We start from the raw sequence: 21,154 nt of genomic DNA, 5'->3' as shown, positions 1-21,154 counted from the left end.
TTGAATTTCCCCATCTCTAATTTTTAACCCTGGCTATTCCATTGAAAACAATGAAGTTAAACTCTCTCTTTCATAGCCCAAGATAAACGTGTGCATTGCAATTTTAGCAACAGTTGTAAGCTATATTTTAACGAATATATTTTACGAATCGTAATGACGACGTAAAGTTTGAAAGGCTAATTACATAGGCTTAAAAAACTTGTAAGTTTCTAAAACGATATGACGTAAGATCATATATACAAGATAGTTGTGAAGACATTCGAGTCATGTCTAGCCTCTACAGCGAATCAATCAATGGATATTTTCTTTTTGTTGTTTTTTTATCAATTAAATAAACTCTTCAAAAAAAGAAACGCAAAAGGCAAAATTTGAGACAAATTGTTAACAAGTTTATTCCGGGTAGTTCTGTATGACATGTGTGAAACTTTGCACATTCACTGCTGAACATCCAAAGTCTGCAAAGGCAAAGTCCACGCTCACTAGTTGAAGTTTAACGTCACTCAACGTCAATAACGAGTATGCTCCCCGTGAGCATCAATAACTGCTTGGCATCTTCTGCCCACGGAAGCGATGAGATGACGAATCACATCCTGTGGAATGGCTGTCCACTCAGCCTGCAAAGCTGCTGTAAGCTGAGGTAGAGTCTGCGATTGAGGTTGTCGCCGTCCAACTCGTCCCAAAGATGTTCGATGGGGTTTAAATCTGGTGATCTGGAGGGCCAGGGAAGAACGTTTATGTTGTGGTGTCTCAAGAAGACAGTGGTGATTCGGGCTGTGTGAGGACGGGTGTTGTCATGTTGAAAAACATCGGTTGACGTTCACCATGATGGGTTGCACATGGGGTCTAAAACGGTTGCGTACGGTTTGATCGGAAATCCTACCCAGCCCTGGTATGGTTGAGGCAGTAGACGTCGCAGTGGTGGTTCTATCTCGAAGGTGACGTAACCGGATGTTGCTATCTTGTGCGGGCGTGGTCACACGAGGTCTGCCAGACCGTGGACGGTCACGAGTTGATCCATGTTGTTGGTGACGATTCCATAGCCTTGTGATGGTGCTTAAGTGGACATTCACAGCTCTGGCAATATCTGATCGAGATTCACCTGCTTCCAAGCGACCAATGGCGTTGTTGCGTTGTGCTTCTGTCAATCTTGTCGTAACTGTATTGCGTGTCGGTGGCTTAACACTGAGCTATGGAAACCGAGAACCCGTCACTTTTATAGGGATTTTGCACATGTTGCACGTGCAGAACATGCAGATCTCTCAAACAAATTTATTGGACACGAATGCGTTTTGGCGAAAATTGCGATGTTTTCCTCCGTTTTCAAAGTGCATAACTTTTATTGTCATTTTGGTCTAATAATCAGTGCCTTAACACGTGTAACATCACACACTCTGAGATTGTAACGTTATTACATATATTTCTCTTTAAAATAAAAAAATATTCCTTTTGCGTTTCTTGTTTTGAAGAGTATAGTACAAGTAAATTTATTTTTAAATCAGCGTAGTGAAGTTAGAGTCATTTGTAAGCTTAGCCTACAACCGTGTACAATAAAAGCTGTTTGTTAAATAGCGTTAAGAAAAAAACAGCATATTTTTTATTGTTTATGTGCCTTATTTAAAAAAAAAACTAATTTCACCTTATGACTAAAAATAATCCACTAACGAAACAACAAAGCTACAACAATAAGTTAAGAGACATTGCCATGAACAAAAATCTGTGAAATGTAAAGGCATATTACTTCAGTTGGAGTTGGTTGTTGGAACCGACTGTCGCAATCTTACATTTCTATTCTAATTTTAGCCTAAAAATTATAATTCACATATATCATATTTACAGTTATCAATTACAAATGTGGTGGTCTAAAACTAGAAAAGGTGTAATTGCGTGAATTTATTCAAGATACAAAGAATATGTAGATCTAGTAACAGAGACTGCAATAACAACAACAAATAAAAAGAAAAAAGAAAGTGTGCCTATAGACTCGTGTGCAAACTCATCAGAAAAAGAAAGTGTGCCTATAGACTCGTGTTCAAACTCATCAGAAAAAGAAAGTGTGCCTACAGAGTCGTGTGTAAACTCATCAGAAAAAGAAAGTGTGCCTATAGACTCGTGTGTAAACTCATTAGAAAAAGAAAGTGTGCCTATAGACTCGTGTGCAAACTCATCAGAAAAAGAAAGTGTGCCTATAGACTCGTGTGCAAACTCATCAGAAAAAGAAAGTGTGCCTATAGACTCGTGTGCAAACTCATCAGAAAAAGAAAGTGTGTTTATAGACTCGTGTGCAAACTCATCAGAAAAAGAAAGTGTGCCTACAGAGTCGTGTGTAAACTCATCAGAAAAAGAAAGTGTGCCTATAGACTCGTGTGCAAACTCATCAGAAAAAGAAAGTGTGCCTATAGACTCGTGTGCAAACTCATCAGAAAAAGAAAGTGTGCCTATAGACTCGTGTGCAAACTCATCAGAAAAAGAAAGTGTGCCTACAGACTCGTGTGTAAACTCATCAGAAAAAGAAAGTGTGCCTATAGACTCGTGTGCAAACTCATCAGAAAAAGAAAGTGTGCCTATAGACTCGTGTGTAAACTCATCAGAAAAAGAAAGTGTGCCTATAGACTCGTGTGCAAACTCATCAGAAAAAGAAAGTGTGCCTATAGACTCGTGTGTAAACTCATCAGAAAAAGAAAGTGTGCCTATAGACTCGTGTGTAAACTCATCAGATAAGTCGTTAAAAATGTTGATAATTAACACAGTGTACATTAGTTTAAATCACCGAGGAGATATTTTGTTGTAACCTGGCAAAGTGTTTGTTTCTTAAGCTGAAACAGTTCTTAATATTTGATTATTTAAGTATTTTAATTACTCCCGATGGCTTAGTTGTAAAGCATAAGTGGTGTTACCTCCAGAATTGAATGTTCAATCCCTGCAATGGACAAAGTACAAATATCCCCGTGGGAAGCCTTTTGCTAAAAACAAAACATTAAAAAACATTTCATTTCGTGATCAAAGTATTAAATCGTCGTTAACAGAACTACTAAGAAAAAAAAGGAAAATTATTCTATTTGTTATTAACTCTAACGTAAAAGAGTGCAGTTGCAAACATGTAATGTGTTCGTAAAACACAGATGCCGCTAATCATGGTTTTCTATTCTGTTTTTTTTTGTTCAAAGTTTTTGAACAAAGTTCACAGTTTCTAGCGTCATAAATCCGCAGACATACCACTATGCCACTAAAGATTTTTTTTCCTATTTTATATAAAAAATCGTTGAGTTGACAATCGAGCACGCTTGCATTGAGTACAAATATTCATTTCCACCTTTGAAAGGTAAATACTTTTTTTATTTTTACAGAAGAACTAACTTTTGATATTGAAATAAACACACGCACACGCAGGCTTGAAAAAATTTTACAACTACTTCGGTTGTTTGTTTTAATTAATTCACCAAATCCAGATGTAGCACAAACTTACGTTTTTTTCGTTGATTCTTTAAGCGCAAAATTTTTTATAAATAATGGGTTATCTGTTGACCACCCACGGGCTGTAATATCGACAGGGATTACTTTATCAAAAAATCCTAAAATCGACCTAAAAACGTAAAAGAACACTTTCGAATAGTGGCCTGTTTTTTATTAGAGACAAAATAAGTTTTTATTGTAAAAAAAAACCGTTGTCGTTGTTTGTTTTTTCTATATCTTCTAGCGATGCTGTTTGGAAACTGTCAAGTGAACGAACAGTGTACGACGTCCAACACTCTGTGTTCTGGTAATGGAAAGTGTTTGTGTGGATTCGAATATTATTTCCGTTACGGAGAAGGCTGTATTAAAAGTAGGTTTTATTTTCCTGTCGTGAGCACTTAGAACGAAACACCAATTTTGCAAACTAAATTTGTAATGCTCATACGGGTTCATTATGATAAAAACAGTTTTGTAAGTAAGCTTGTCGTATCTCACAAAGGGTGTGGCAGGGGGGTGTTAAGGGTGAGTTTAGTGTGGTTTCGCAGCTGAATTTCTTATTGGTCTGTACCTTTTTGGAAAACCAGAAAAGTGTAGACTAGATTACAAACCTGCACATTCGATGTTGCAAGGTACCATGTAATGTTCACTTCCAACATGATTCCAATGTTTCAACAACGAAGTGTGACACGCACTATGGTATAAATATGTCCTCTAGGAGTACTTTAAGAACAGAATCATTCTAGGTTACTTTCCTTCTGAAAAGCCATTTATTTCATTCATTGCTGGACGTGGGGAGTTCCCGGAGTCACGTGCGCACCGAGGGGAACCTCACACATCTCCTCTTACAAATACGTAATTGTTTGGAGAATGGCCAGTGAACTAAATAAAATTCCCATTTTGATGTAATGTCTGTTGCCGCACACAAATATAATACATTGCAGACGCTAGAGGAACACGTTTTGAACAGATGATGTGATTAATCAGATGTATATTACAGTGGCGCCTCTGGCGGTAACATGTGACAACTGTGATATTTGCATCCTTAGCATCTCTGTGCAATTTTACTTTCTTATGCCAGGCGATTTGTGAGGTAGGACGTGCTGAGCTACAAAACTAAGATTATAATATCTTGAACTAAAAGTAGGCCCAGTGAAAATAATTCCTTATCTGTTGGAAATCGAAATAAAAGATACTAATAAAACCTATTGTTGTTATTATTAAGATAATTAAGAAAATAAAATGTAAATTTTTCTTCAAATAACTTGAGCAAATTGAATATCTAATTTTTCAATCAAATAATATGTCAATATAATTAGTTCTGAAAGTTCAATTTATATATATGTACTACAGAATTGACATTTTATTCTATAGATTCGCTTGATTCCAAAGTGAAACATGTGTATACAGCTGCTATGATTTCTGCAGCTTGTCTTATGATTGCCATCTTTGGAATACTTCTCACGTGTATAATACGACGGTCTGTATCTGTTAATCAAGACAGTATTTATTTATCGTAAGATTAGATTAAGATATTAATTACAAACAAACCTAGGGGTACAGTGATGGATTTGTTAGTAAAATAGTCCTAATTTGTTTGTCAGAATTCTAATCATCAATCTTATGATTACCACTAACCGTATTCCTGTATGTTATAAAAGCAGTTTAAATAACAAGTTACACGATATTTTCCATAAGCTGTGTTAAAAGTCCTGTCTTTTAACATTTAACGCTTTATTTTGTTTGTTTGTTTCCACCACAGGAATCGAAGCCCGATTTTGAACTTCGTAAGTCCACTTAAAACTAGATACGAAATTGTTAGGTAAGATCTCTTTCTTGCACAGCAATATATCTACGGATTTACAACGCTAAAATCAGGGGTTCGATTCCCCTTGGTGGACTCAACAGATAGGCCGATGTGGCATTGCTATAAAAACAAACACACTCTTTACGTAGGCTTTTCTTAAAGCTTGTAAAACCTGATCTAGTCTCACAAATAGTTCTCAATATCTTGGTCCTCTGAGTAACTAAAGAAAATAAAAAGATGAAAGTATGAAACATGGGAGACACGTCCAAACCTCTTCAGTATAACAACTAAAAATAAAACAAAATTAACCAGCAATAAACTACACCGGCTCTTTATCCAGATGGACTCAGTCGCCAGAATAAATATTTGGATCTATCTTTTTCTCTTAAAAATTAACAAATTATTTTGAAATTGTTCTGAAACTTTCGAATGAGCAAGAAGCGAGGGAAGTTTAACGTACGTCTTACGACCATATATTATTGTCATCGGTATGCTTGCTATTCGACGCTTACCCACATGTAATAAACACGATTTTAGTGTGACTTATATGTTAATAAATCGCATTAAATATATGATAAAGGAATCGTTCAAATTTGCTGGCATGATATTTATGTATATATAAACACACACACAAAAAGATGTCATTTCTATTCACGTTGTTGTTTGAAAACGAAAAAGAAAATGTAAGAAATTATATTTCTAATATTACTGATTTTAAAAATTTTGAATAATTTAAAAGAATCAACCATAAATGTCCCTCGCTGGTACAGCTCAAGTGTACGGATTTACAACGGTGAAGTCAGTAGATAGCCCGATGTGGCTTTGCTATCAGAAAACACACACACACATACTCAAACATAAAAATGGTCCCGGGCACTGACAGGATTATCAGCCTTCTGTAGTAGTATCACAACCCACATGAGCCGGCATGGTCAGGTGGTTAGGGGCGCCAGACTACCGATCTAAAGGTCGTGGGTTCGAATCTCCGTTCCCTCCAACATACTCGTCCTTTCAGCCGTTGGGGAGTCATAATGTGATGGCCAATGCCACTATTCGTTGGTAAAAGAGTATCCCAGGAATTGGCGGTGGGTGATGATGACTAGCTGCCTTCTCTATATTCTTACACTGCTAAATTATAGATGGATAACGCAGATAGTTTTCCGCGAAATTAAAAAATAAAAAAGACAAACAAACAAGCATAAATGGCTCCGAAAGCGCCCTTACACACACACACACCAGCAAGGCGATCTCAGAACTGCCCATGTTTGTCATTTAAATGTCTTTAATTTATTACTAGTGTTACATACGGAATGTTTTTGTTACATTTTTATCGGTTGATTTTGATTCATTTCACCCAGGTCCTTCTCTGGTCGTCAGACTAATACAGAGCAAGGCAACAGTCGAATTAATGAAGTTTTCACCATCAGTGATGAAATGGGTGCCATCAGAGCACTTGACAAACCTCCTACTTACGATGAAGTAATAAAACGAGAAAGAGAGGTAAAATATCAATTCCTTTTGTTACTCACACCCCCCTTCTTAGAACACAATATAGAAACGTTATAATAACCGATGTAGACATTCCTGTGAAAATGTAACGATGATTAAATCACACGATATCAATGAGATCATACTATTAAAATATTAGTTTGGATAAATCCACATAATATTGGTGTAAATAAACTATGAAGATGCTATGATAGGTGAAGCCACACGGTATCTTTGTGAACAAATTCTGATAATATTAATGTGGTGAAAACACATACTCTGTTAAAAAGTGATGACAAATAGACATACAATATTCGTGTCAAAACATTCTGTAAATTTCGAATTTTAACAATATAGGAGCTATCTTTAAAGTTAACTGTTTTGTAATGTTTGTCTGATAGTAGGGCAAAAACTATCATTGCATCTTGTCATTATTATCCATAAATGTCTGGGTTTTTTTTTAGGTATTTAAAATGAATCCCACAATTTTGGTTCTTTTTTGTGTCATTCTAATAAACAGGTTTTGGGAATCCCACCACCCGAATACGCAGACACTGTAATTGCCGGTCAAATTGACCCATCGTTGCAATCATGCAACAACTTAGAAAGGCAGCCACGAAATCATGGTAGCAACAGCACTACAACAACAGAATTGAAGGACTCCATGGTAACCATCGGTAACCAAAACTCAAATTCGACTTCAGAATTAACTAACCTCGAAGGAGAATCAGCAACTAATACTTTTATTACCCACATGTCAATAACGTCATATGGTGAATCAGACCAGCAACAACAAGAACACATTAGTCCAGTTGAAAGTGCCACGGACACGATCCCAAAAGACAACGTAGTTGATGTTGAAGTGGGTCCTACGTCACGGCCTTCTACCAGCTACGTGAAGTATTACGACAATCCTATATTCCCTTCACAGTGAAGGGAACCGTATAAATATCAATGAATGTGATTGAAATGAGTATATTTGTGATTTTCTGTACCTTAAGATATTAATTATTTTTCATTTAAAACCAAAAATCACAAGTGTATGATCGATGTGTTACGAATTTTTTGTACAAGAAAAAAATGTTATCACTATCTTTATTATATTTTAAAAGCTTATAAAAAGTATAGAATAGCTCAGTTTGATTTACAAGACTATTAATAGAAATGAAACGAAAAGGTTTAACTTCATAAAATAATTAAACCTACAAAAAACAGTTTGAATGAGTATGAAGGAATTGCATACTATGTATGAGTTTATATACTTACTTATTAAAGCTAATGGTAAAAAATGTACTTTAACAACTGTGTGTGTGTGAATTTGATAGCAGGTATTTTACTAAGTGGATTAAAAGTAAAATATGGATGTTTGTGGGAGGCAAAGTTTGAGAGAAACAATCTTGTCAGGTGAGCAACCTAGACATGTGAAACATAGGCAGGGTTAGGTGGAGGGTGGATGTATTTGCCCTGAATTTTTTTACAGTTAGAACAGAAGTTTAGGCCTATATCGATGCAGTGAGGCCACGATGTAATAGGAAGCAGAAATAGAGAAAAACACAAACGAAATTAAAGTAAAAATAAACGATTTCGTGATCAGCTATTTTACTTTTTTACTTCATTATTTTATGTTTTTAATTATTTACCACCGACCTCCAAATTGTTCTTCAAATTTTTATATGTTTGTAACAGAGCTTTATTTTGAACTAAACCTACTTTATAAATGTGAAAAGTCTTTAAGTTGTAGAAGGACAGAGATAGGTGCTTGACTTTCTCGTAACTGTTTGTTGTTGTTTTTTTTAATTTCGCGCAAAGCTACTCGAGGGTTATCTGCGCGAGCCGTCCCTAATTCAGTAGTGTATGACTAGAAGGAAGACAGCTAGTCATCACCACCCACCGCCAACACTTGGACTACTATTTTACCAACGAATAGTGGGATTGACCGTGAAATTATAACCCCCATCACGACTGAAATGGCGATCATGTTTGGTGCGACGGGGATTCGAACCCGAGACGTTTGGATTACGAGTCGAACGCCTTAAACCACCTGGCCATGCCGGGCCTTCTCGTAATTGGAAAGAAAGACTGAACCATATGAATAGCTCTATAAACTCTGATGTTGTTGTTTGTTGCCGCTGGTTATTTTTGCCGCCGAGTTGATGCCCCAAAAAACAGTTGATCCTTAAAACAAGTTGATATATACAGTAATAAGTTGATATATACAGTAATAAGTTGGTTTAATAACACAGTAATTAATAATGTCAATCAACGTTAATGTAGTTGTAACTGTAAAATGACTATCTAATAAGTTTTCAAGTTATCAGTAGCAATAGGATGACTATAAGTAAGAATGTTGCGTATTAATGTTATGCACGCATAATTAAAAATTCTGTACGAAAACCATTCTTACTCACTTGTGTCGATAAACGACAGAGTTTAGCAGCAGCTTCCTAAGCGCCATCTCAGTATAGCAGAGATTTGATAGGCAGTAAACCAAAGTAAGACACAAGTGACTTCTAAAAACAGCTTTTTTATAATTATCATGGTATGAACATACACACACACACACAAACATTGAACGTAATTCTAAGAAGTTTGTTTATTTGTTTTTGAATTTCGCGCAAAGCTACACGAGAGCTATCTGCGCTAGCCGTCCCTAATTTAGCAGTGTAATACTAGAAGGAAGGCAGCTAGTCATCAACACCCACCGCCAACTCTTGGGCTACTCTTTCAACGAATAGTAGGATCGACCGTGCATTGTAACGTCCCCACGGCTGAGAGGACGAGCATGTTTGGTGCAACCGGGATTCGAACGCGCAACCCTCAGATTACGAGTCAAACGCCTTAACCCACCTGGTCATACTGGGCCTTATACTAAGATGTCAAATTGCTTCAGTATCTCCACTTCCTTGTTATCATACAAACTGTTTTGAAGAATTCAATAATTCTCAGTGTATCCTCTTTATTCATCAGGCCCGGCATGGCCAAGTGGGTTAAGGCGTTCGACTCGTAATTCGAGAGTCGCGGGTTCAAATCCCCGTCGCACCAAACATGCTCCACCTCTCAGCCGTGGGGTCGTTATAATGTTACGGTCAATCCCCCTATTCGTTGGTAAAAGAGTAGCCCACGAGTTGGCGGTGGTGTTGATGACTAGCTGCCTTCCTTCTAATCTTACACTGCTAAATTAGAGACGGCTAGTGCAGATAGCCTTCGAGTAGCTCTGACCGAAATTAAAAACAAAAGACAAACTTTATTCATTATATTCTGCACTTTGAATCTGTAAGCACGATTTAATAAAAATACAATTTAATTATGCTATGCCTTTATACTGAGAAGCTGAAAACAACAAGTACCATTTATTTATACCTCTCTGGCATACATGGTTAAAAAAAAAAAGTTGGAAAAACTGGATCTCGAAATCGTATCAGGAAACAAAATTTGTGACTGAAAAACAGGGAAACGGTGGATGACCTTTACGGTCTTTTGTAGATAACAGTGATTGATCTTCCCAACGTTTCGGTTGATCACGTGTTCGAACGTTCAGAAACACAAAATGGAGACAAATATTTTAATTAGTTGAAACTGTACACCAATTAACTAGGAATATCGATTTGTTTTCGACGGAAGACGAAAGCGTAATATAACTCACATCCCACCCCTAGGTGGTTTAGTGCTAAGTCTGTGGGCTTACAACGCTAAAAGCCGGGTCTAGATATCTGTGGTGGGCAGAGTATAGATAGCCTATTTGTAGCTTTGCACTCATAACAAACAACTAATCATATACCTTTTTAAAAAAATTAGTTATGGTGGGTTGGTGAGCATTTTGAAGCCTCTATGGAGACCAAAATATACCAATCTCCTTTTTTTAAATGCATGTTTTATGTTATGAACCAAATTCAAAATAAAATTAACATAAATATTGATTTGTGATGATTTATATTTAGCAGTGTTACTGCCTGTTTATACCTCACTTGAAATGTTCCTATATTATGATAATAAAATAGACAGACTGTCGAAGCATTGTTTACTGTGTTTACTATTTTCTAACGATCTAACAATAAACTGACACCCAACAACCACTTCACTTAGTGGAAACTGTCACAAAACCTGCGCTGATGTCACATCATAGAAATTAAATACCGTTAAAAAAACAACAAAATTAAACACATTTACATATACTAATTCATTGCATTTTGGTCAACCAAACCTTTTTTCTTGGAGTATAAACGACCTGTGTTTACGTTGAAGAGAAATTCATTATTTACGAACATCTCAGGTTGGTAATCCAGAACATTTACCGTCTAAGAAGGCTGGATTGGATCCATCAATGAGGCTAATCATGTTAGTATGAGATTGCTTTAAAAAATCTAAAGTGTTCAAACCATGAATAAAAATAACTGTCGCAGACTATATGTAATTAAAAATCAAGAATAATTTTCTTTCGATTTATGTCAGAATAAATCTATAATAGTACTTAGATAGATTTTGTAACTAAGTTATAAGAAAAGTTATAATTTTCACCAACACAATAATTCATTGTCTATTCTACACTTTTGATTATATGCGTATAGTTTCTGTATTTTCTATGGATAACAGGTCTACAATATAGCCTCTTCTGATGAACCTTATTTCGATACCTAGTGTCTTCCTGATATCCAAAGTTGTCTGAGTGATGATGTTGATGCACCAATGGAATCCCGAGTCCTATCCATGGAATCCTGTTAATTATGACATAAAACTAAGTAGTCTTGAAGGACTGTTGATATCCGGCGTTTTATTATGGTAATTAAAGACCCTCCTCTTCAGAGGTAAGTCCTGTTTACATAAAGTTTGTTAGAGTAAAGCAATACCTTTGATCTTTTAACATTTGAATGGAATTTTTATAATGTTTATAATCTTCTTGTCTACAGATGCAAGTTTAATAAAGATACTGACAGCCACTTTCAGTTTGTAAGAGAAGAACGGTCAGGGCTATCAAGCATTCAGTATTTCAAATGTGACCTCTGCCACAAGGTGAAACTAGAAGTATAAAACTAAAAACACAGATCAGCCAATCCAGGTTTAAGCAAATATGACAGCTTCACCTATATATTAATAATACTATAAGTTGTCATCCGCAACAAGAAGTTACACCATTACTTAGTGTTTGTTTTGAATTACTCGCAACTAACTAACTAAACTAACGTGGTAGGGATTCAGTTTAGAGAGAGAGAAATCAGAAGAGTTCTCTCCCCAACTGGGGTGTTCAGAAACGTTGTGGTTCCTCTTCGTCCCCTTTCGTGGATTGTTATTAAGATTAAGTGGTGGTTTTTTTTATTTAATAAATTAATTATTTTTATTATTCTTGACTTTTTGGGTGGAGGATGTCTCTCTAAATGTTGTCTTGGGTGGAGGCAAAGGTAGCAGCGGAAAGAAAGGCCGGGACCTGTTCCGAAAGGAAGAAGTTGAGCAGATGTGAACATGAATATAATTCAAATCCAGATCAAATCAAACGGCACGATTCAGGGTCTGGCAAAAGAGTTTCCTGGGCTGGAATCTAGAAATCCAATGCCTAAAGATTTTGATGTGGGGGGAAACGGGAGTGCCCCGAGAAAACCCACTTTCACAGGACAGGCGCCGAAAGTTTTGCCTGTCGTGTGCCCTGTGTCTGAAAAAAAAGAAGGAATTCATGTTAATGACATTGATTTTATTTATTTAGATTCTATGTTGAGTGGATTGTGATTCTTGAAATATGTTGTAAGGTGATATGTATTTTGTTGTTGCACTTGATAATTTGTGTAGTGATGCCGTTAGTTGGTTTCTATTTTCTGCTTTTAGATAATATTTGAGAGAAAGTTCTGTTATTCTATCTCTTATAATTGGTAAATTGCTAATTTGGTGTAGATAATTTGTTGGCGTAAATGATGGTAGGCTGAATGCAGATTTTAATATTCTGTTTTGTTGCACTTGGATTTTTTGGAGTGTGTTGTTTGACATATTGTATGTTACTTGACATCCGTACTCTATTAGTGGACGGATGTAAGCCTTGTATATTTGTATAATGGTGTTCGGTGTGCATTTCGATTGTTTACCAGTTATAGTTTTTAGATATGAAATCCTTTTTCTGATTGATGAGTGTATATTGTTTATATGTTTTTTCCATGTTAGTTTTGTGTCGAAAGTGACGCCAAGGAATGTGATGTTTTTGCTCATGTTAGTGGTTGTGTTTCCAAGTGATAGTTTTATTTTTTCTAGATTTTTTCTTTGCTTCTTTAGTTTTCTATAGAAGGTGATTGCTTGTGTTTTTGTTGGATTTACACGACTCTCCACTTGTTGCTCCATGTTGAGACGTTGTTTAGTGATTCTTGTACACGAGACATGGCCATTACTGGGTTTCTGGAGGTGCTCCAGATTGCGATGTCGTCAGCGTATTGTGAATTGTGTGTGTATGTTAGATTTGGAAAAGGTATGTCACTGACGAAAATTATGTATAGAAGTGGAGAGAGGACTGATCCTTGGGGCACTCCTGCCGTTATATTAAATGATTTGGATATAGTTTTATTGACTTTTACTTGTGCTGTTCTATTGGTTAAGAAATTTGAAATCCATTTGACTATCGTGGGATTTATTTGCAGGTGATTTAGCTTGTATATGATGGCGTTGTGCCATACGCTGTCGAATACTTTTTTGACATCTAGGAATACCCCGATGGTTACTTGATTGTTGTTGTAAGCTTTGTAGATTGATTCGGTGAGTCGTGTGAGGTGATCCGTTGTTTGTCTATTTTTTCTGGAGGCATTTTGAGATTCTGGAAGGATGTTGTTCGATTCGTAAAAATGGATGAGACGGTTGGAAATAATTCTCTCCATCAGTTTGCCAAGGCAGCTTAACAGGCTAATGGGGCGGAAATTATCTGAATTTGTTCTATTAGTTTGTTTCTTGGGGATCGTTGTTATGATGGCTTTTTTCCACGTGTCAGGGTAGTACCCGGTCGCTAGTGAAATGTTCATGATGTTTGTGAGGTGTTGTAGTAGGAGAGTGGAGCTTTTTTACAGAATAATATTTGGTATTTGGTCATGTCCGGGGGAAGTGTTCTTCAAGTTTTTGATATTAATCTTTAGTTCGGATATGGTTATTTTTCTATTGATTGAATTTGAGTATGCTTCTAGTGTCTCTCCGGGAAATCTTGGTGAGAATGAAGCTTGGTTTGTATTTATGTAGTTGTTGACATGGTGTTGGTGTTGTGTATCGAAATCTACTGAGTTTAAATCGCTAAAAGAGGATTTGTAATAGTCAGCTAATAAGTCAGCTTTCTCTTCGTCCGTTCTTGCGATTTTATTGTTGTGTGTGATATGTTGTAGCATGTGATTTGTGTTTTTGTCTGAAGCAATACTCTTGAATTTTTTCCAGAATTCTTTTGGATTGTTTTTGGTTTTTTCTAAGTTTTTACAGAAGTTATGCCAATTGTTTTCTCTGACTTTTTTAATTTCTTGTTTAATTTTTGTATTTGTTCTATTGATTTCTGTTTTAATGTGTGGATCGCGTGTGACGTAGTGTGTTTGTCTTAATTGTCTGCGTTTGATTATTAGTGCGTAAATTTCCGGTGTTAGAGTCCATTGAATAAGTGATTGTTTTCTTTTTTGATTTAGGAATTGTGTTTTTTATGGCTTTCTTTATGGCTTCTGTAATTTACTCGCAAAGCTACATGAGGGCTATTTATGCTAGTCTTCCCTAATTTAGCTGTGTAAGACTAAAGGAAGGCAGCTAGTCATCACCAACGAATAGTGCTAAAAGAGTAGCCCAAGAATTGGGATTGACCCCAATTTGTGTGATTGACCGTCAAATTGTAACACCCACCGGATTAAAGGACGAGCATGTTTCCTATGACAGGGATTCGAACTCGCGACCATTACATTACGAGTCGAGCGCCTTAACTTTCTGGCCATGCCAAGCCCGTGTTATTTTATGATTCTCTGCTCTTGTATTAGGAAAGAATTATTTTAAATTTTGATCATCAGTGGGAACAAAGCTTTGGGAAAGTATGATATTTCTACTTCTAGTCATTAGTGTATTGGGAAAGAATTATATTTCTACTTCTAGTCATTAGTTGGTCATTAGGGTATTGGGAAAGAATTATATTTCTACTTCTAGTCATTAGTTGGTCATTAGTGTATTGGGAAAGAATTATATTTCTACTTCTAGTCATAAGTTGGTCATTAGGGTATTGGGAAAGAATTATATTTCTACTTCTAGTCATCAGTTGGTTATTAGGTATTGGGAAAGAATTATATTTCTATTTCTTGTCATCAGTTGGTTATTAGGTATTGGGAAAGAATTATATTTCTACTTCTAGTCATCAGTTGGTTATTAGGTATTGGGAAAGAATTATATTTCTACTTCTTGTCATCAGTTGGTTATTAGGTATTGGGAAACTATTATATTTCTACTTCTTGTCATCAGTTGATTATTAGGTATTGGGAAAGTATTATATTTCTACTTCTTGTCATCAGTTGGTTATTAGGTATTGGGAAGAATTATATTTCTACTTCTTGTCATCAGTTGGTTATTAGGTATTGGGAAACTATTATATTTCTACTTCTTGTCATCAGTTGGTTATTAGGTATTGGGAAACTATTATATTTCTACTTTTTGTCATCAGTTGGTTATTAGGTATTGGAAAACTATTATATTTCTACTTCTTGTCATCAGTTGATTATTAGGTATTGGGAAAGTATTATATTTCTACTTCTTGTCATCAGTTGGTTATTAGGTATTGGGAAAGAATTATATTTCTACTTCTTGTCATCAGTTGGTTATTAGGTATTGGGAAACTATTATATTTCTACTTCTTGTCATCAGTTGGTTATTAGGTATTGGGAAACTATTATATTTCTACTTTTTGTCATCAGTTGGTTATTAGGTATTGGAAAACTATTATATTTCAACTTCTTGTCATCAGTTGGTTATTAGGTATTGGAAAACTATTATATTTCTACTTTTTGTCATCAGTTGGTTATTAGGTATTGGGAAAGTATTATATTTCTACTTCTAGTCATCAGTTGGTCATTAGGTATTGGGAAAGAATTTCAGCTTCTGATTGATAAAGTACATGGATTTCAGAAACTTGTAAACAAATAACGTTTCTTCAAATCCATTATTTGAGAACAACGTAAAACAATATAAAACGTAAAACATGGGTGAGGATAAATTTTGCAGTAAGGATTAGTTGATGTGTTACGATTTGGACAGGATTTTTATCAACTGCTTGCTTCAGTTGATTATTCGGAAAACAGAAGACGGGTATAGTTTTACGTACTTAAAAGGAATTATGGCTTACTACAGGGGTGGTAATGAATGAATTTTATCAGTGCCTCGCAGCTGTTCCATACAGATTTAGTTCATAGGTTGGATAGAAACTGATGTGCTGAAGTTGTTCCACTGATAAGTGTAATAAATGTATATATATAAATACACACAGTTGCATTCACTCTAAATATGACGTGTACAGTTTCTTGTGTAAACTAAACAATAACTTATTGCTATTGGATTATTAATTTGCTGAACAGAAGTAAATAGGTGAAACGTTTTTAATTAACACTTTTGATCTTTACTGTAATTTTCATAACAAGCAGCTATTATCATATATTAATATATACTATATTTTTGCCCTAAACTATATTTACATTACCATGTAATAATATGTAGTCTCAACCTGCACCGTAATTTATTTAAGTTACGCATCTAAATAGTACGTTGCTATGACGTATTACCTATCCGTAGTATAAGTAACATTATGCAGAATTATCAGTGGATTTTTGTTTCACCTTTTGAAAAACCTATGTTATTGTTAGGAATTAAACCTGGCGCCATCTTTTGTCTAAAAGCAGATGTTTTTTGTTTATCTCGCATTTTTTCTTACACATCTTCCAGGTAAAGCAAAAACGTTTCCCGTTATAACTTTTGAGGTTGGATTTTTTTGTTTCAATGTTACTTCAGTGACACGTTTAAATTTAAGTGCTATAACAGTCATCCGATGAATGATATAAAAGTCGAATACTTCCATGTAAATTTAAATACACCTACCTGTATTATACATTATCAAATCCAACAGAAAACTTTGCTCACTTTATAAATATTTTTTTAAAACCGTGTTAACAACACATATCATTAAAGGAAAGAAAGCCCCAATAGGTTTGACCATTTTAAAGAAACTGAATTCTGCGTTTAAAAAGAAGATTCATTATTGTATATATTTTTTATGTAATATTCCTATTTAAACATATCACAGATTCTCAGTTATATAATCACAACATCACTAAGTTACAGAAAACTAAAATTCCACGTTTAAACTACAGTAAACCAGATTTATTTGTTAAAATTCAAGCAAAGTTACTCAAGGGCTTCCTGCACTAGCCATCCTTAATTTTGAAGATATGGACTGGAAGGAAGGCAGCTGTCAACACATCCATCACTACTCAAATCAAATAGTAATCTAGGCTAATCAAATAGTAAAGTTAAACTGTCACTCTCACAATGCATCCATGAACCCAGAAATGCAGAGAGAATGTAAACCACTGGATCACACTCAGATTTTTTCTCAAGTAACCGAAATAATTTTATAATATTCATTGGTCAAATAATACATAAATGTAGGTTGGGCAAAGAACTTGGATTTGTAAGTTTAGTGAAAATATGATTTTAATGTTATTAATACTGAATGAGAAACATTAGAATTTGACAGTTACACAAGCTTTTGTCTTCATGATTAATTTTCATGCTTACGTGTAACTGAAAGGCAATATCGTACTCAGCAACTACAGTAAGTCATCCATTGAACATGTGGGAGGCATCTGCATACTGTTTACAATTTCAGGGACCAGAACAGTTCTGATCAAATTAGCTCATGATGAAACATATATAAACACATACAACTCTTAGCATTATTCATTAAGACCTGGTTGAGGTTATTGCAGTTAACCTCTAATTTTATGAACCCATTATTTCTCATCATCATCTCCTTAACTGGAAGTTCAGATGAGGTTATGGCAGAAATGGATAAAATAATGTTCCGTCTCTTCTAATACAGGTGTGAGTAGAATAGTATGATATTAATACCTAGCTTAAGCTAAACATTATAAACTACTAAAATTAACACAATTGTTATTCGTATAGGATTTATTCTTAGTTTTTAATAATTTATCATTTTTTGCTTTTTTGTGGATTTCAAAAGACCAACCAAAACAAACTCCATAATAACACTGATAAAAGTTAAGAAATAGATTTTCTTCTGCACATGGAAAAACAGTAAAGCAGAGTTGTTTCAGTACTACTTTTAGGTAATAAATTTGTATTTTGAGTGTCTGTATAAACACTAAAATGAAGAAAGATTTAACAAAACTACAGTTTTCAAATCAACGAGCCAATACATATAATGAATGACTTTTATTGCACAAGAAAACCTGAATTTCAGTGTTACTAACTGAAGGATACAGCAAGATATTAATCTAGTTTCATCATAAAACGGTACAAAATAACTGAAAGCTGAACATTACTCAACACAAGTTTCATACAAAGGTGTATCGCAACACTACAAAATATGTTTCTTTGCAGAAGGTACAACATACCGATACATAATACATGACAAAGAATAAGCTGAAAAATCTTAATGGAATACAAATGAAAAAGCTATGTTGTAAAGAGTATTGTTCTTTCCTGCATCCTAGGAAAAAAAACCCATGTTGTAAAGTGTATTGTTCTTTTTTGTATTATAGGAAAAAAAAGAAACCTGTGTTGTAAAGTGTATTTTTCGTTTTTATCCTAAGAAATCAAATAATTGGACAACACCAAATTTTATTTGCAGTTAACAAATCTGGCAAGTTTATAAACATTATTTTTCCTAAAATCTTTTCTTTGCATGTGACAAAATAACCATATATATTAATATCTGATGCAAATATGAACAGAAAAGGTTAACAGTCATATATATCTTTAACTCATTACTAAGACTCGATAATCAGGTTCTAACTTACACTTGAGCTTTCCTCTCTTAACACAGGAAAATAATGTACAATTCACACACCCCACTTAACCCTTTATTTGTACGAGTACGTAAAAATTTGATTTTTTATCTTTCAAAAAGAAGGATATAAAATATAAGGCCAGAACTTACTGGCTTTACATTATTTTTTCCCCCCCCATGTGATACCACTTTCTACCCTACACTTTTGGCATGCTGCAATCTTTGGTGGTAGTATTCTTCAGTTTTCTTTTGTTAAAGCACTCAATGGAACCTAGCAATGCCTTGCGGTCAGAACCACGTGACGGAGGGCCATTCCTACTAATTGGATTTAATGGAGAAATTAAACATTCGGTGGTGGTGGTGGTGGTGGTGGTGGAGAGGGAAGCACTTTTGGGATATTAGAAGAGTCTTCTACAAGAATAGAAACAAATTTATTAATTTTTATGACAGTGAAATAGTTTCTACTTTCATTTAAGAAACAGATTATAACAAACTGATCTTAATTGTGATAATTGTAACAATTTATAGTCTCAGGTATTTCTTTTGCCGAACAATGATTCATATCCAAGATTACAAAGATCTTAATTGTGATAATGGTAACAATTTATAGTCTCAGGTATTTCTTTTGCCGAACAATGATTCATATCCAAGATTACAAACATCGGATAATTTTTTTTTTATGTAAAAAGAACATCACCATATTGATTATAGCAAATAAATGTTTTACGAAGGCTAACTGCATGTACAGAAAATAAGTAAATTTTCATTAAAATATCAAATTTGCTGCAGTTTCCTGGTACTCAACTTATCTGTGATGCAACCGATGACACTGAGTCACATACCAGACTGAGCAGAACACTTGCTTCGTAATATTAACAATGGAAAATTTAAAATGTTTTAGTTCTGTAACTCATTATTATTGTTCGAGGGAAGCACGTTTTAACTACATGCACAAGTTGACATACAGATGTACATAAACTTTCCATTAAGAATAATTTTTCAACACTTATAGCCTATACTAGTCTTTCATAATCTTTTATTATATATTTTGAAAAGTCTGGTAATATAATGACAATCCCGACACATACATACACGTGAAAAGTACTAACTGTATTTTACTTTATTGGTGATAGCTGTTTCTTTACATTCTGGAAGACTTATGTCATCACTGTAGTTTTCTATTACACAGATGAAAACTGCATTTGCACAAATAACATAAATTCTCCAAATTAAAGCTTTCTGTAAATGTTAAACTAATGTTTTACTGGTTATATTTTATTAAAACAAAGTCATACAAAGGTTAGTGAGCAAATGCTGCCTCCAAACAGATTCGTTTTATTACAAGAAATATAAATTTTCACAGAAACATCTAGATACTTGTAGATAACAGTAAGATTTATATAAATTATATGTACACACATCTATAGGAAGCAAAGAAAATACGTTAAAAGGAACAAAAGTATGGAATCGACGTAACATATCAAAACCTTCAATGAAATATAATAAAGAGTAATTTTATGGGGAAAAACGCTGATAAAATAAATAAAAAATAAATTGCGACCAGAATACAAACATCCAACATTGGGGTAATTTATTATTTTATTTTTGTACCCATAAAATTACATTTTATATTACTACCATTTAATCACTCAAAACATACAGGGTTAAGATCCTCAATCTACACTAAAGTACAAACACTTACAAGTGAATGTAACATGACTTCCTCATCTTACTGAATAAGGTTTTCATACAATAGTTTTTAAGTAAGAATGTTATTCCAGGCAAGGAATGAGACATTAAACAATGACTTATACTAAAGCATCACCTTATAATATAGAGGACTTTCAGTTTTCATGTAAGTTGGTTTACTCAATACAATGAAACTTTCAAAGGTATTTCTTGGGGCCAATGAAACCAATTCTTTAACACCATATTTTCAATTTTATGTAAAAACTGTATAAACTGAATTTTTACCCTTGTAAAGACAGGAGGCACAAATCCCACATGTCTGCTTTAGTCTGTGGGATAAATATCTTAATAGGCAAAGTTTCATATGGACTTGCTGACATACAGAGGAACAGCATACTAGAATCTAATTATAAAAAATATTGGACTTTATTTTCTGCTCATCTTGGGTAATTTAATGCTTGACCAGTCCAGCAGTATGTCTGGATAAAAGAAACCTTCCATATGATTCTTTTTTTTATATAGATTTTTTTCAATTTTATGTCACTCTTAGAGTGGTGTCAAAATATGAAACATTTTTATTCCAGAACTTTTATATACATATTAACTCATGGATAGATGGTTGACAGATTTCTTATTAAACTACTATGGTTTTCCCTACTTCTAATTGGGCTACCTTTTAACATGATTTCTGACTGTCTGATATCTTACTCAGTATTACAAAACCATTTTAA

At 34.5% G+C, this 21,154-nt stretch overlaps 1 protein-coding gene and 1 pseudogene across 5 annotated transcripts in view; one reads left to right on the top strand and one right to left on the bottom strand.

The window, feature by feature from the left end:
- The window catches only part of LOC143251066 (uncharacterized), a 43,677-nt gene extending 32,924 nt beyond the window's left edge, over positions 1-10,753 (top strand). For 3 of the 4 annotated variants that reach the window (XM_076502418.1, XM_076502416.1, XM_076502419.1), the window contains 4 exons: positions 3,695-3,820; positions 4,822-4,927; positions 6,613-6,754; positions 7,263-10,753. In XM_076502418.1, the coding sequence (XP_076358533.1) occupies positions 3,695-3,820; positions 4,822-4,927; positions 6,613-6,754; positions 7,263-7,676 (788 nt within the window). In that variant the 3' untranslated portion in view covers positions 7,677-10,753. The remainder of the gene's footprint in view (positions 1-3,694; positions 3,821-4,821; positions 4,928-6,612; positions 6,755-7,262) is intronic. The other variant, XM_076502417.1, reaches the window with a different exon arrangement.
- A 7,389-nt stretch (positions 10,754-18,142) lies between these two features.
- LOC143251065 (PX domain-containing protein kinase-like protein) overlaps positions 18,143-21,154 on the bottom strand; it is a 44,574-nt pseudogene continuing 41,562 nt past the window's right edge. The window contains exon 15 of the transcript XR_013028479.1: positions 18,143-19,145. The product of XR_013028479.1 is annotated as a PX domain-containing protein kinase-like protein (transcript). The remainder of the gene's footprint in view (positions 19,146-21,154) is intronic.

This window comes from Tachypleus tridentatus, chromosome 5 (assembly GCF_004210375.1).
Source record: "Tachypleus tridentatus isolate NWPU-2018 chromosome 5, ASM421037v1, whole genome shotgun sequence".
Lineage (NCBI taxonomy): Eukaryota > Metazoa > Arthropoda > Merostomata > Xiphosura > Limulidae > Tachypleus > Tachypleus tridentatus.
This window is presented reverse-complemented; position numbering and strand designations above follow the sequence as displayed.